The sequence below is a fragment of the Lutra lutra genome, chromosome 1 (genome assembly GCF_902655055.1).
Source record: "Lutra lutra chromosome 1, mLutLut1.2, whole genome shotgun sequence".
In the NCBI taxonomy this organism is placed as follows: domain Eukaryota; kingdom Metazoa; phylum Chordata; class Mammalia; order Carnivora; family Mustelidae; genus Lutra; species Lutra lutra.
In genome coordinates this window covers 167,262,274-167,274,966 of record NC_062278.1, presented here as the reverse complement: position 1 = coordinate 167,274,966, position 12,693 = coordinate 167,262,274, and the positions used below count along the sequence as shown (strand labels likewise).

The window sequence follows — 12,693 nt, the reverse complement described above, 5'->3', positions numbered from 1 at the left end:
CCAGGTAGTCTTTTAGTTACAGGCTGTCCTTTTCATTATTGGAAATATACCAGTTACACTTACAACCTCAATTGTAAGCTAACATTTTAATAATCAGCTACCACCCTGGTTAATAGCTAACGTTCTAGTCTTCGTGTAACCTATTAAATCAGCTGCAAATATTTCAGCAATGGCTAACGTTCTGGTTAACAACTAACATCTTGGTTTTGAGCAAGTAACTTAATCATCAGTGAAAGCTTTCCTTAATAACTAACATCTTCGGGGGCGCCTGGGTGGCTCAGTGGGTTAAGCCGCTGCCTTCGGCTCAGGTCATGATCTCAGGGTCCTGGGATCGAGTCCCGCATCGGGCTCTCTGCTCAGCAGGGAGCCTGCTTCCCTCTCTCTCTCTGCCTGCTTCTCTGTCTACTTGTGATCTCTTTCTGTCAAATAAATAAATAAAATCTTTAAAAAAATAAAATAAATAACTAACATCTTCGTTTCCAGCCAAAGTGTTAGTTGTACGATAATTTGGTTAACCAGACTTTGCAACCAAACTCCAAGTCTGTGCTTCTCAAACCTCCACGTGCATTTGGATTATCTGGGGATACCATTTGGACGTGGATTCTGATTCTCCATGTGTGGGGCAAGCCCATGGGTCTGCATTTCTAACAAGTCTGTGGGGGACGCCGAGGCTGCCAGTCAGGGCACACTTTGCAAAGCAAGGGTCTGTGTTTGGGGTGAATTGCTGGTAATTAACAATAAACTCACCTTGCTACCTGCTAACTTATCAACACCCGTGTTTGTTATTTGCTAAATCTGCACTAGCAACACCTGGATATGGGAACTGGGATTGTAGGGAGCTTACGCAGGTCCCAGAGAGCGCACCATCGGACTTTCAGGAATTCTGTGAACTAGTTGTTAAACTATCGGGAATGTGAAATCAGACATGGTGGGAGTATATACACCAGGATGTGGGCAAATGCCACAGATCAGGGCCTTATTTTCTTTCAGAAGACTGCTTTAGCAACATACTTGGGCTCTTTGGGCTGGGCTGGTTTCTAGCAGGAGGGTCTGGGGGGTGGGGAGACTCTCTGCTGAGGCAGGGGAGGGATGGGCACACAACTCACTTTCCCTGTGGACTTGACGCCCTTCCAGATGCAGAAGAAGCAGACCAGCCAGACCAGGAGGAGGCAGAGAGCAAGGTCCCACTTTAAGGAGCCAGGGTCGTCGATTCCAGAAGACAAGCTCAGCACGTTGCGCCTTCAAGCAAACAGAGCCACAAGTCAGGTTGGGCCCCGGGGCACAGAGAGCTGAGGCCAGGGCTCCAGCAGGCTGGGGTTGAAACCCCGGCTCAGGTGTGTTTCCACAAGCCCCCTCGCCTTTCCAAGCCCTGGAATCCCCAGGGGTCTCTGAAGCAGCACTCACCCAGGTCACAGGGGTTGGAGAAGTCAACAAAGGGGACTGATTGAGACTCCTATGTCAGGTGAACCTGGGTTCAACCCAGTCGGACCTCGGGCAGGTTAAGCACATCTCTATGCCTCAGTTTCCTCATCTGTTAAATGCGTACTAATTCCCATGTGATCGATTCTCAGCAGACCCTTCTTCATGTCCACTGTGGGCCAAACACTGGGTTCAAACTTAGCGCTACCGTGTGAAAGCCTATGACTTTGGGTTAGTTACCCCACTTCCTGGACCTGAATCTCCTTGTTTGTGAAATGGGGATAACTACCCAACTCTCTGTCCCACCCCTCTTTTGTTATTATTCACCCCTGTTTCATATCTGAATATCCATGAAAATGTAAGCCTCAAGAGGGCAAAGTGTTTGTTCTGTATGTGGCTGCAGAGCACCTATCCACCTCTTTACGGGGATCGCTGTTAAGAGAAAACCCACACGAAGTACCATTGACAAGGTCTGGGATACAGCCAGCATTGGGTAACCCTTAGCACTCACTCCCGTCCTGGCCTCGAGATGCCCAGAGCAGCATCTAGCACCTGAGCAGTGAGCCTCCTCCCCCCAACTCTGCAGGGTTATGAAGGTCTTAGGAAGAGGTAGGGAGACAGTGAGAAGGCTCATTGGCCTGGCCCAACATCACACAGCAGAAGCTGGGTCTGTGGAGTCCGAGAACCTCACTGACCTGCAGAAGATGTGTGAGAGCACCTACTCACACACGTCCCTGAGGGGCTGATGCCATCTGAAGTTGGGGTGGGGTTGCACTGGGTGCTAACAGCCAGAAGCCGCAAAACTCAGTGCCAAGACACTGTCCCTATTGTCCCAGAGCAGATACTGCAGTAGTGACTAAGGACAGGGGCATCCAGAACAGGGACATCAGGGTCCTCTGTTCCCCTGGCTCCCCAGGCTGCTGATCATGGGAGACAGGGAGCTTGTGCTCCCTGTGTGTGAAAAGCCAGGATTCCTTCTAACTAAAGTCAGCTCCTGGTTTGGAGGCCACACACCACCAGCAAGAGAGGCAGAGAGGGGGCGTGACTTTGTGCGCCCGGTAAAACACAGATAACATCTCCTGCCCCCAGGCCACTGCCTAGGAATGCATTCCAGACCGTTCCCTAGCTTCCAGCCAGTTGTGGTCAGGGCTCTGGATGTCAGAAGGCCTGCTGGGCCAGGATACTTCACTGTTTTGCCTTTCCCCACTCCACCCCATCACCCCCCCCCCCCCCCCCCCCCCCGCAGAAGCTTCAACATAAGGACCTTGAATAAATCTAAGATCTCCATCTCAAGTGGCATCCAAAGCGAGGCCATTTCTTTGGGCCACTGTTGTGCTCCCAGCACCTAGAACAGTGCACAGCACATGGTAGGGTCTCAATAGATACCTGCTGAGTGAATGAACCAAGGACTCAACTGAGGATACCGGCAAGTTCACACAGCACTCAGAACCAAGTCGTGAAGTATTTCTGTTCACTTCAAAAAGGGGCAGCATTCCTGTCCTTGTTTTTGGTGAGAACCCTGACATCAAGGAGCTCCCCTTGGACACCTCTGATGGTATGTGCTCAGAAGGTCCACAAGGCCTTTCCAACTTATCATCTGATCCAAGGACTAGAGGTCATTTGCCCCATTTTAAAGATGGGGAAAACCGAGGCAAGGAAGCTTCAACTGCCCACACACACACAGCCAGCGGCAAGGCTGCCACCCTACACGCAAGCCTGTTAGACTCCAAAAGCCTGTGCTCTGCAGACTGCCCCACACTGCTCCTCCGATAAGCAGACAGAATAATGCCAAAACCTTAAAAAGAATCTGCCCAGGCTCCTGCTATGGGCCAGGGTCCCCTGAAGCCTTAAGCCAGGGGACATCCCCTGAGGCGGGCTGTCAGCCAACCGCATCCCGGCTGGGGCCCTGCCAAGCACGTGGATCTGGCGGCTGCAGCTGCTTTAGAACAAAAAGCCCTTCCCTGCGCAGCCTCCAGAGCTCAGCGCCTTCAATGAAGGCCCAGGGCATGCTGGGCAGCGGCCCAAGGCTTCCTTGTGAATGGGCAGCGTCAGGGAGAGTGCTTTCCACCTCCACACCTTTGGGCCACTGCAACGCCAGCTACACCATCCTCATGCTGCCAGGGAAGCCTTTCCTGCTGCTCTGCACACAACTGACTGGAGTCCCCGTCTGTCTCCCCAGCCATCCCCTCACACCAGAGGTCACCTTCAGGTGAAAAGGTCTGGCCTGCCTACCAGCCTCCAGACAGCCTGAGACAAGATCTCACAGACAGGCACACAGTAGATGCTCAGCTCATGCTGAGAAGGTCCCCAGCCTTTCTTGTCTCCTCTGGGCAAGTCAGCTGAGAAGCCTGAAACCCTAGAGCCTGAGCTCTTCCCTTCCCCGTGCGACCACACCAAGCACCGTTCACGGACACCCTTTTTAAAGCCTCCTCCTTCCACTGGTAAACCAGTGGTGCCTATGACAGATGGCAGGCTGGCTCTGGGCAGCCGACCAGCTCCGGAAGCCACAATGGGGAAACTGAGTCTCCACGGCCGGTGGCCATCTTCTTGTAGGAGTTCATGACTCCTCTGGGTGGCACCATAAGGAATGTTCTCTTTGACCCAGCCATACTCCATGCCCGAGGCTCTCTCCCGTAATTACTCTTGCACGTGTGGCCAATGACAGGGACCACCCCGAGCTATTCATCACAGCACTGTCTGTAGGAGCAACAGACTGGAAACCACCCAAGTGGCCATCAGTAGGGGCTCAGCAGCACAGAGAGGACACAAGGTGAACGCCAATGCCGCAGGGCCTGCGAGACAGTGGGAAAGCTTCCAGTGAGCAGATAAGAAACGATATACTGCAGATAAAGTAAGTGAACAAAGCAAGGTGAACGGGGCTTCTTGCATGCGCCCTACTGTGTTAAAAAGGGAAGGGGGTGGATGTACATTTGTGCTTGAATGCGCACAGACTATTTTTGGCAGGACACACTAGACAACGCTGCCCGTGGGGAGGGGGACCTGGTGGTGGGGACGCCGGGGAGGGGAATGCACTTGGCCTTGGGTATCGTTTTTTTGTACTTGAATGTTTTTCTCTTTGGATGTTTGATGTTTTTAGATGAATGATTCAATGTTTTTAATAGCACCTTTATAAAAATTATTTAAAAAGTCTTGAAAATGTTTGTAATGGGCCATACAGACGTTCTAGGAATGGAATGAATGTGTCTCATCAGTCAGGGGTTGTCAAAACAGAGCCCAACGTGGGCTCGGGGCCAAAGTGACATCCTTTCCAAAGATAGCTCTGGGTAGCCGTGGACATTGGAATGTGTGGAGGCCATCCGAATCCTTTTTTTTTTTTTTTTAAAGATTTTATTTATTTATTTGAGAGAGAGACAGTGAGAGAGAGCATGAGCGAGGAGAAGGTCAGAGGGAGAAGCAGACTCCCCATGGAGCTGGGAGCCCGATGCGGGACTCGATCCCGGGACCCGGGGATCATGACCTGAGCCGAAGGCAGTCGTCCAACCAACTGAGCCACCCAGGCGTCCCCCGAATCCTTTTTTGAAAGGACCCCGCATGAAGGACCCTCCACAGGTCCCTCCCGTATGGGACTCCCAGGGCCTCAGCCACAGAGCAGCGGAGAGGGATCTGCTGGGCCTTCCCGTGGTGGAGAGAGGGCTCAATAAACTGTAGAGTGCTGTGCCCCAGAGGAACAGCCATAGTGCACTGCCCCTCAGTGGTCTCTTAACCACCCCAGGGGACTTCATGGTACCCCAAATTCAGCCACATGTCCCCAGCACTGCCACCACTCCATGGACCTTTCTGCTTCCCAGAGCTTTTTGAGTGGCCTTCCCACTTGTCTTCCTGCCTCCACGGTCACCCTCCCCCCAGGTCTGCTCTCATCAAGAGAGAATCTGTCCAGACCCAAATCAGGTGACACCACTCCACCATTCCACATCCTCCCATGGCTCCTACCTACCTGGCTAAGAGGCCCTCCTAACCTGTCCTATCCCTTTTGGCCTCCCTGAATAAGGCGACCAAATACTCTTATCATTCAGACCTATTAATGACACTGGGACCACAGGTGTATCAACGGGACAAGTTCATGTATGCTGGTCCCATCTCCAACCTCATCCCCCGTATGGCCCCTTCAGCCAGTATGAATCTCTGAAGAGATTGAGCACATTCCTGCCTCAGGACCTTTGAAAAGTTTGTCAGTCACTTGTTATATGACATGACGACCACCTCCCTGCATCATTTCAGGTCTTTGTTCAAATGTTACTTCGCCAGGGCAGCCTTTCCTGGACATCGTACAGTCACTCTCCTTCCCCTGCCCTGGCTTTACTTTTCATTACTTATCACTGCTTTTCTATTACAATTGTATTTGGGCCATCCATTTAATGTCCATTGATCTTACTAGAATGCCATCTCCATTGGAGGCTGGGCCCCTGTCTGATCACTGCTGGATCCAGAACAGTGGCTGGCACAGAGGAGGAGTTCAACAGACATTAACTGAGTAAATGAATCATACCCATTTGGTTGATGGGGAAACTGAGGCTCAGAGAGGTTCAGGAATTCACCTGAAATGACCCAGACTAAAAAAAAAAAACAAAACAAAAAACCAACCCTGGGGACCAGCCACCCGTGTGCCTGGTCCTATGCTGCCCTTCACGAGGGCCCCCAGCATCCCAGGCTCATCCAGAGGGAGGAGACCCAGAGGTGAGCTGCATTCTTGTCCAAGAATAGTAATGATTCATTCCAGGGTGGGATCCAAAAAAGAGTCGCCTGGACGTCTGTTGTGAGTCGGCCGCCCCGCTGCCGTCCAGCCAGCACTCAGAGATGTAAATACGTCCTCCGAGTGGGCCAAATCGTTTCCTTTTGACTGCCGGCCAGCCATTTATTGGCCCTGGCTCTTCCCTGGAGACTGGCGGAGGCAACAATTATAAAAGAGCCCGTCCGCCCTGAGCATGGGGCCACACAAGGCTTTCTCCACCGCCTCCTCCTTCCGACAGCTGCAGGGGAAGATTGGCTGAGCACGGCTTGTTTGCAAATATGACTCATTTCTTTGATTCTAATAAAGTCTAATGATACGTGCTGAGCTCCCGGGGGGGTGCTCGGGAGGAACCAGGGAGGAAGGCATGGCTCCGGCCTGATGGAGGGCATGTGGCCAGATCTGGTCCCGCCTGTCTTCCAGGGCTGGGGTGAAGCAGGACCCTTAGGATAGAGTGAGGACCCCAGAGGAGGGACCCGCAGGATGAGGTTAACCAGGGGCACAAGCTCTGTTTTCCATCAGAGCAACTCTGAGTTGAATTATAAAGCCAGCGTGAAATGACTATCTCCGGGGGCCCCGGTGGCTTCACAGGGCTCTGGAAGAGGTCATCTCACTGGCTCCGGCTGACAATGGTGCTTTAGCGTTACAGATGGGATGGGTGTTGCAGGAGGGGGTGGGGGGCGGACCATGCCAAGAGGGGACCCCCTGTGACCTGAGAGTGGGTCACACACACACACGGAACAGTGTTACCTGTGACCGTGGACCTGTGGTTGGTGGGGACACAGACCCCAATGTCGGAGATGAGGGCTGGGAGCCCTCTTCTATCTAGCTGCTTGTGTAACCTTGGGCAAGTCACTTAACCTCTCTGGCCCTCAGTGTCATACCCAACAAGCCATGACTGGAGGCCCTATCCTTAGCATGTCACTCTTTTAACTTGTGCCAGACTGTGACCTCAAGGTTCAGAGAGGAGGTGACTGCCCTGAGGCCATGCAGCGGGGACATGTGGGGGTCAGAGGCAGTGTCCCTGCTCTAAGGGACCTGGACATCACCCATACTCTCTCTCAGCTAGTAAAATGAGAGAGGGGGAGGGCAGCTGGCAGGGATGATCAGCAAATTCCTTCCCTGTCCACGGGGCTGTAAGAAGTCTCAGCTTTCACAGCACCTTGTTATTCTGACTCCCAAGGAGTTCCCAGACACCCGTGGGCCACTGGTCCACCTCAAGGACTCACATGTCTGCTACAGTTGAGAAGTGGACAGAAACAACGGCTGGGGCTGGGCTCTGGTTTGAGGGATATAGAGAGCAGCCTTTTGCAAGTATCCTCACTGCTCTGCTGCCTAACCTGGTACCAGTCAATGACACCTCAATAATGTCCTGGCAAGCCTCTCCTAATGGAAACCCCAGAGCTAGGCACTAGAGGGCCAGTGGCTATTCTGGGGGGAAATCCTGTAAGCTGTTTCACCTCAAAGGGAACCCAGACCCATTGATGGTTGAACCCTCTGAGGCCCTGTATACTGCTGGTGCTTAATGTATGTCCTATTCTCTCTCCCACTAGTGTGTTCCTTGAGCAGTAGCGAGAAAGCAGATTGTCATGCCACTCACCTTTCCTGTCTACCTTCCATGGCTCCCCCTCTGGAGAACAAAGCTCAAACTTACCAGGCTAACATTCAAGGCCTCAAACCTTCTCCTGGCCCCATGTGTCTTATCCTCTGGCCAGACTCATGACTTATGGTCCCCAAACACTTGGATGTGTTCAGAATTACCTCTCTGTGTGGGCTGTTCCTTCCTCCCACAATGTCTTTTTGCTCTCCTTTTCAGACTAGTGAGCTCCTATTCATGCCTCAAAGCCCAGCTCCTATGGCCCTTCCATTTGCAGATGAGGAAACTAAGCCACAGCGGTGTAGTTAACTTGCTGTACCAGGCTACAGAGCCATGTGGATATGGACACAGAATTCATAAGAATCAGCATCCAGTGAGCACTCACTGTGTTGAAACACTCTAACTGAATCCTCTCTGGCTGAGTGAGATCATAGTATGGGGAAAGCCACGAGAGGGTTCTGAGCTGAGAAATGCCATGTTTGGATTCAGCTGCAAGGGCAAGGCAGGGGAGGAGAGTCCAGTGCTGGGGTCTGGGGGAGTGATGCTGAGGGTGTGGGGGGGGGGGCGGGGGTAGTGTAAGTGGGGAGAGGAGTCAAACTTTGGGTGTACTTGAAAGGGAGAGCCCAGAGCATCTGGGAACTGGATGTGAGATTTGGGGTGGGCAGGAGTTTGGGAGGATTCCCAAGTACTTCCCTACTTGAAGGGCCCCTGGAAAGATGAAATGCCAATGAGAGGGATCAGTCCCAGGCACAACGCTCATGGGAGCTAGTTATTCCACGTTAGTTCTCTTTCCTTCTCCCTCTTTCATATCCAAGAGAAGGGAAGGCTCCGGAAGGCCAGGGACCAGGCCCTTCTCACCTACAGTGCCTAGCCCAGGACTGCCCCACATTGAAGACCCTGGCCCACTCACTGGCCTCAGCCTCTGCTCATGCAGGTGACGGGCCTGGTCTCCTCAACTAAGCCTGCATTCCAGGCTCCTACTCTGTGGACCCCAGTCTTCCCCAGGGTTCCAAAAAGATGGCAAGTTATTTGTGGATGTTCAGGTGGGCTTACAAAACTTGGCTAAGACCCAAAGGCTGTAGTAGGAGGCAGGCAGGCAGCCAGCCTTCTGTGGGCTGAAAAGCCCATCCGGATCCTGTGGGCCCTGGGAAGCTGCCTGTAGGCCCAGGATGTTTTCAAAGATAAATCCTGTCTTCAGGGCATCCAGGCCAGGAATGGTAGCCTGGGAGCTCAGAATGGGGATTCTGGAAGGCAGGAGCTGGAGGATCCCCAGGAGGGCTGAGTAGGGGACAGGTAGGGGAGAAGGCATGGAGAAAAACCGGATCGCCTGAGGATCTCGTGGTTCATGGGAGCCCCTTCCCTAGAGCCCTCAGGCCTGTGAGAGCAGAGATGAGCCAGGACAGCCCCATTTGCAATGGCGGGGGTGGAGCGGGAGGGCAAGGGCCTTTATAAGGGGCCACTCCTTAGTCTCTCTGAAGGTCAGATGACCTGAATTCCAAAAGTCCCTAGAGGGCAGTTGGATCCACTATGAGGGCACTTAATCAGTAACAATGGCCCACATTTCTCAAGCAGCTTCTCAGGGTTGGCCATGCCCAGTCTCGTAGGGCATGGCCCCACAAGGCCAGGAGGGCAGTGCAAGGATCTCCCCAAGCACAGGTCAGGCCATCAGGGCCCAGAGGGGCAACAGCACCCGGTGAAGTTAGAAGTGAGGGCCCAAGGTTTCAAGCCCAGGCAAGCCCGCCCAGGCAAGCCCACCCAGGCCCGAGGCAGTAAGGCCTCAAGAGGGACCCAAGTAGCTGGTTGGGTGCCAGTGTCCTGGGCGGGGTGGGCCGAGGGTGATCAGGCCGTGCCAGGAACAGCCTAGGACAGACAGGGCTGTGGTTTCAGGACCCATTCAAGTGAGAAGAATGAGGTGCCCACACTTCTTTGTCTGTAAACTCAGCTCTCCAGAGGGTGTGGCATGGAGAGGGTAATGAATGTTCTTATATGTGCTCTTTGTCTGTGGGTGGAAAATATGTACACACCAAGAACAAGCCCCTGTTCAAGCAGACCCAGGGACTTGTAAGCATTGACCTCAGGCTCGATGACAGGGACAGGGACCCCCTAGATTGAACCCCCACCTGACGCTTGCTTTCCTACGATTTCCTGGCCCTGGCCCTCAAGCATGGCTAGGACCAGCTGGCAGGCCACCCCCTCTCCCGTGGGTCCATTTCCGGGCTGGGTTCTTGGAGGTGGGGAAGAACCTTGGGAGCTGCAAAGCTGACCCAAATGACGATGAGGGACCACTCCCTCCCATCCTTAATACTGTTTCCTGCCCCTGGCTCTCAACCTCATCACTGGGATCATCGGGGCCATACCCAGGTGCTGAACCTCAAGTTCAGCTCATGAAGAGCAAGGAAAAGTAATGCACAAATGCTTTTGCGATTGGCCTCTATGCACTATGTTCGAAGGACTCCCCCGTATGTCAGCTAAGAGTTACCCAAACTTCAGGTCTCCACATTCCGCCTTCCCGATGTCTGTCCTACATCTATACTCCCACAGCTGCTGACATCATCATGGTCAACGGTAGAAAGACCCACAGTTCTCCATTCCTCTCCTAAGAGACAAAGCCTCTCCCCCCACCTCCTGAATCTGGGTTAGTCTGTGGCTTTCTTTGGCTGATGAGACATGAGCGAAAATGATGCTAACAAAGGTTTGAAAAGAACTCTTTCCCGCACGGAGGCTCCCCCATTTGTGGTGTGTGGAATGCTGAGCTACCTGTGAACAAGCCAGGCTAGCCTGCTGGGTGATGGGCCCCATGGACCAGTTTGCCTTTGGCCCTCCAGCCAACAGCCAGCTAATCCCCAGAAGAGTTATCCTGATGTCCTACAGCTGCCCGACCCACATGGGAGTCCCACACAGACGGAAGAACTGCTTAGTGGAGCTCAGCCTAAACTGCCAATCAGCAGAACCAGGAGCCAAATAAATGGTCGTTGTTGAAAGCCAAGTTTGGGGGCTACTGTTACACAGCAAAAACTAACTGATATGTATTTTTCATTCTATTGACTCACCTTTTCACTTGAGTAACTATGTCAGCTTCGTATACCCATTTTTCCTCTGGGCAGTAATAGGTTTGATGAGTTAACTGTATTTTTTCTAAAATACACTAAGAAAACTCTATCATATGCAGCAAGAGAAGTACATATACCTGCATACAGGTGTAGGAATGATTCATTCCCCTCATCTGACAGTTAAAGAAACTGAGGCTCAGAAAGGGGCAGTGACTTGCCGAAGGTCAAACAGCCAATAAAATGGCAGCACTGGGATTCGGTTCCAGGCCTGTCTGAGACCAAAGGCATGGATTTATCTCCAGATCCGCACCCTCCTTCCCCCACCCCACCACCCATGCCAAGATAGTGACAACCACACTCCTGGGGAGAAGCTGAGGGAGTGGGCTGTCTTCTCTGACCCCACCCACATCCTCCCCCCTGCCTTCCTCGAGGCTGGCCTTACTCCCAGAACTCGGTGACAGGCGAGGTGAAGTTGCTGGCGCTCAGCGTGACCCACAGGCTCTTGTTCTTGCGCATAGTGTCTTCCATACACTGGGGTGTGTTCCAGCTGTGGTTGCAGTGTGCCCAGGGCAGCTCCGATTGGAAGGACTGGAACAGGTAGTAAGTGGCCCAGGCCAGGATGATGACATAGTAGATGTTCAGGAGGGACACGATCACAATGGAGGCATAGCCGATGCCTGTGGGTGTGGGCAAGCAAAAGGAGCATCAGGAGGGAGGCCAGACCCACTGTGGCCACATACACAACCCCAGTATCCCTAGGCCTGGGGCTAGAAGGGGCCAGAAGGGCCAGAAGGATGAGCGAGTATCTGTAGGATGAATGGATGACTGGATGGATGGGTGGGTGAAAAAATGGATGGTCCGATAAGCTGGGTGAGTGGAAGGATGTATAGAGGAAGGAAGCTCAATGACTGGATGGCCAGGCGCACAGATGAGTAGATGGATGGTTGGTTGGTTGGTTGGTTGGAAAGACAGCCAAATGGATGGATGTTGGATGGATGGATGGATATCCAATTTGTTGATGGATGTATGGATGGTGGTTGGTTGGAAGGTTAGGTAGATGAATGTATGGATGAATGAGTGGATGGGTATAGCTGGAAAGACCAATGGCTGGTCTATCCATTGACTAATGGGAAAAAGTGTACTGGATGGATGGATGGATGGATGGATTTATACAGATGAATGAATGAACAAACCACACATCTTCCCGTCCTTGCCAATTGTAAGCGTACCAGTGATTATTTTATGGGTGCATACTAGATATCAGGCATGGGACGAAATGTTATAATAATAAAGCTACCAATTCGTTTGGAGCTTACAGCGTGTATGAAGCACTCTTACATAGCTGTCATTTTGTCTTCATGGCAACCCTATGAAGTAATTAGCATACAAGGGGAGTAAGTGGGACTTGAAACCATCCAGCCTCCTGATTATGAGCCCTTCTCTTCTGCACTACATGGCTGAGCAGCTGCAAGCTCATCAAACCAACAGAGAGGTGGGACCAGCCAAGACAGACTGAGCCGATCCTGTGGGCAGCAGCATCACGGAAATATTGTACTAACTGCTACCCTGGGTCAGGCATGGTGCCAACTGAACTTGCATGAAGCTCTAATGTACCAAAGAGCAGGAGCTCAATACAAATGTGCTGGATGAACACCAGGCCCCAAGTGACCTCTGTCCCATACTCACCAGAGAACAAGGGGCAGATCTTTTCCCAGCAGGTGATGCCGCCTTCAGAGGTGTACTGGCCTATGATTACCTCTAGGAAAAACACAGGCAGGCCGCCGCCAAACAGGAAAATAAAATATGGTATAAGAAATGCACCTGCAGAAGAGAGCAGAGTGGGGTGAAGATCAAGTTGTGGCTATCATGGGGGCCACTCC

The 12,693-nt window shown here is 52.4% G+C and overlaps 1 protein-coding gene across 3 annotated transcripts in view; it reads right to left on the bottom strand.

The window, feature by feature from the left end:
- Window positions 1-12,693, bottom strand: part of SLC6A6 (solute carrier family 6 member 6) — an 84,294-nt gene that overhangs the window by 28,116 nt on the left and 43,485 nt on the right. For all 3 annotated transcript variants that reach the window (XM_047743794.1, XM_047743789.1, XM_047743780.1), the window contains 3 exons: window positions 12,500-12,634; window positions 11,256-11,490; window positions 1,107-1,239 (listed from right to left, as the gene is read on the bottom strand). In XM_047743794.1, the coding sequence (XP_047599750.1) occupies window positions 1,107-1,239; window positions 11,256-11,490; window positions 12,500-12,634 (503 nt within the window). The remainder of the gene's footprint in view (window positions 1-1,106; window positions 1,240-11,255; window positions 11,491-12,499; window positions 12,635-12,693) is intronic.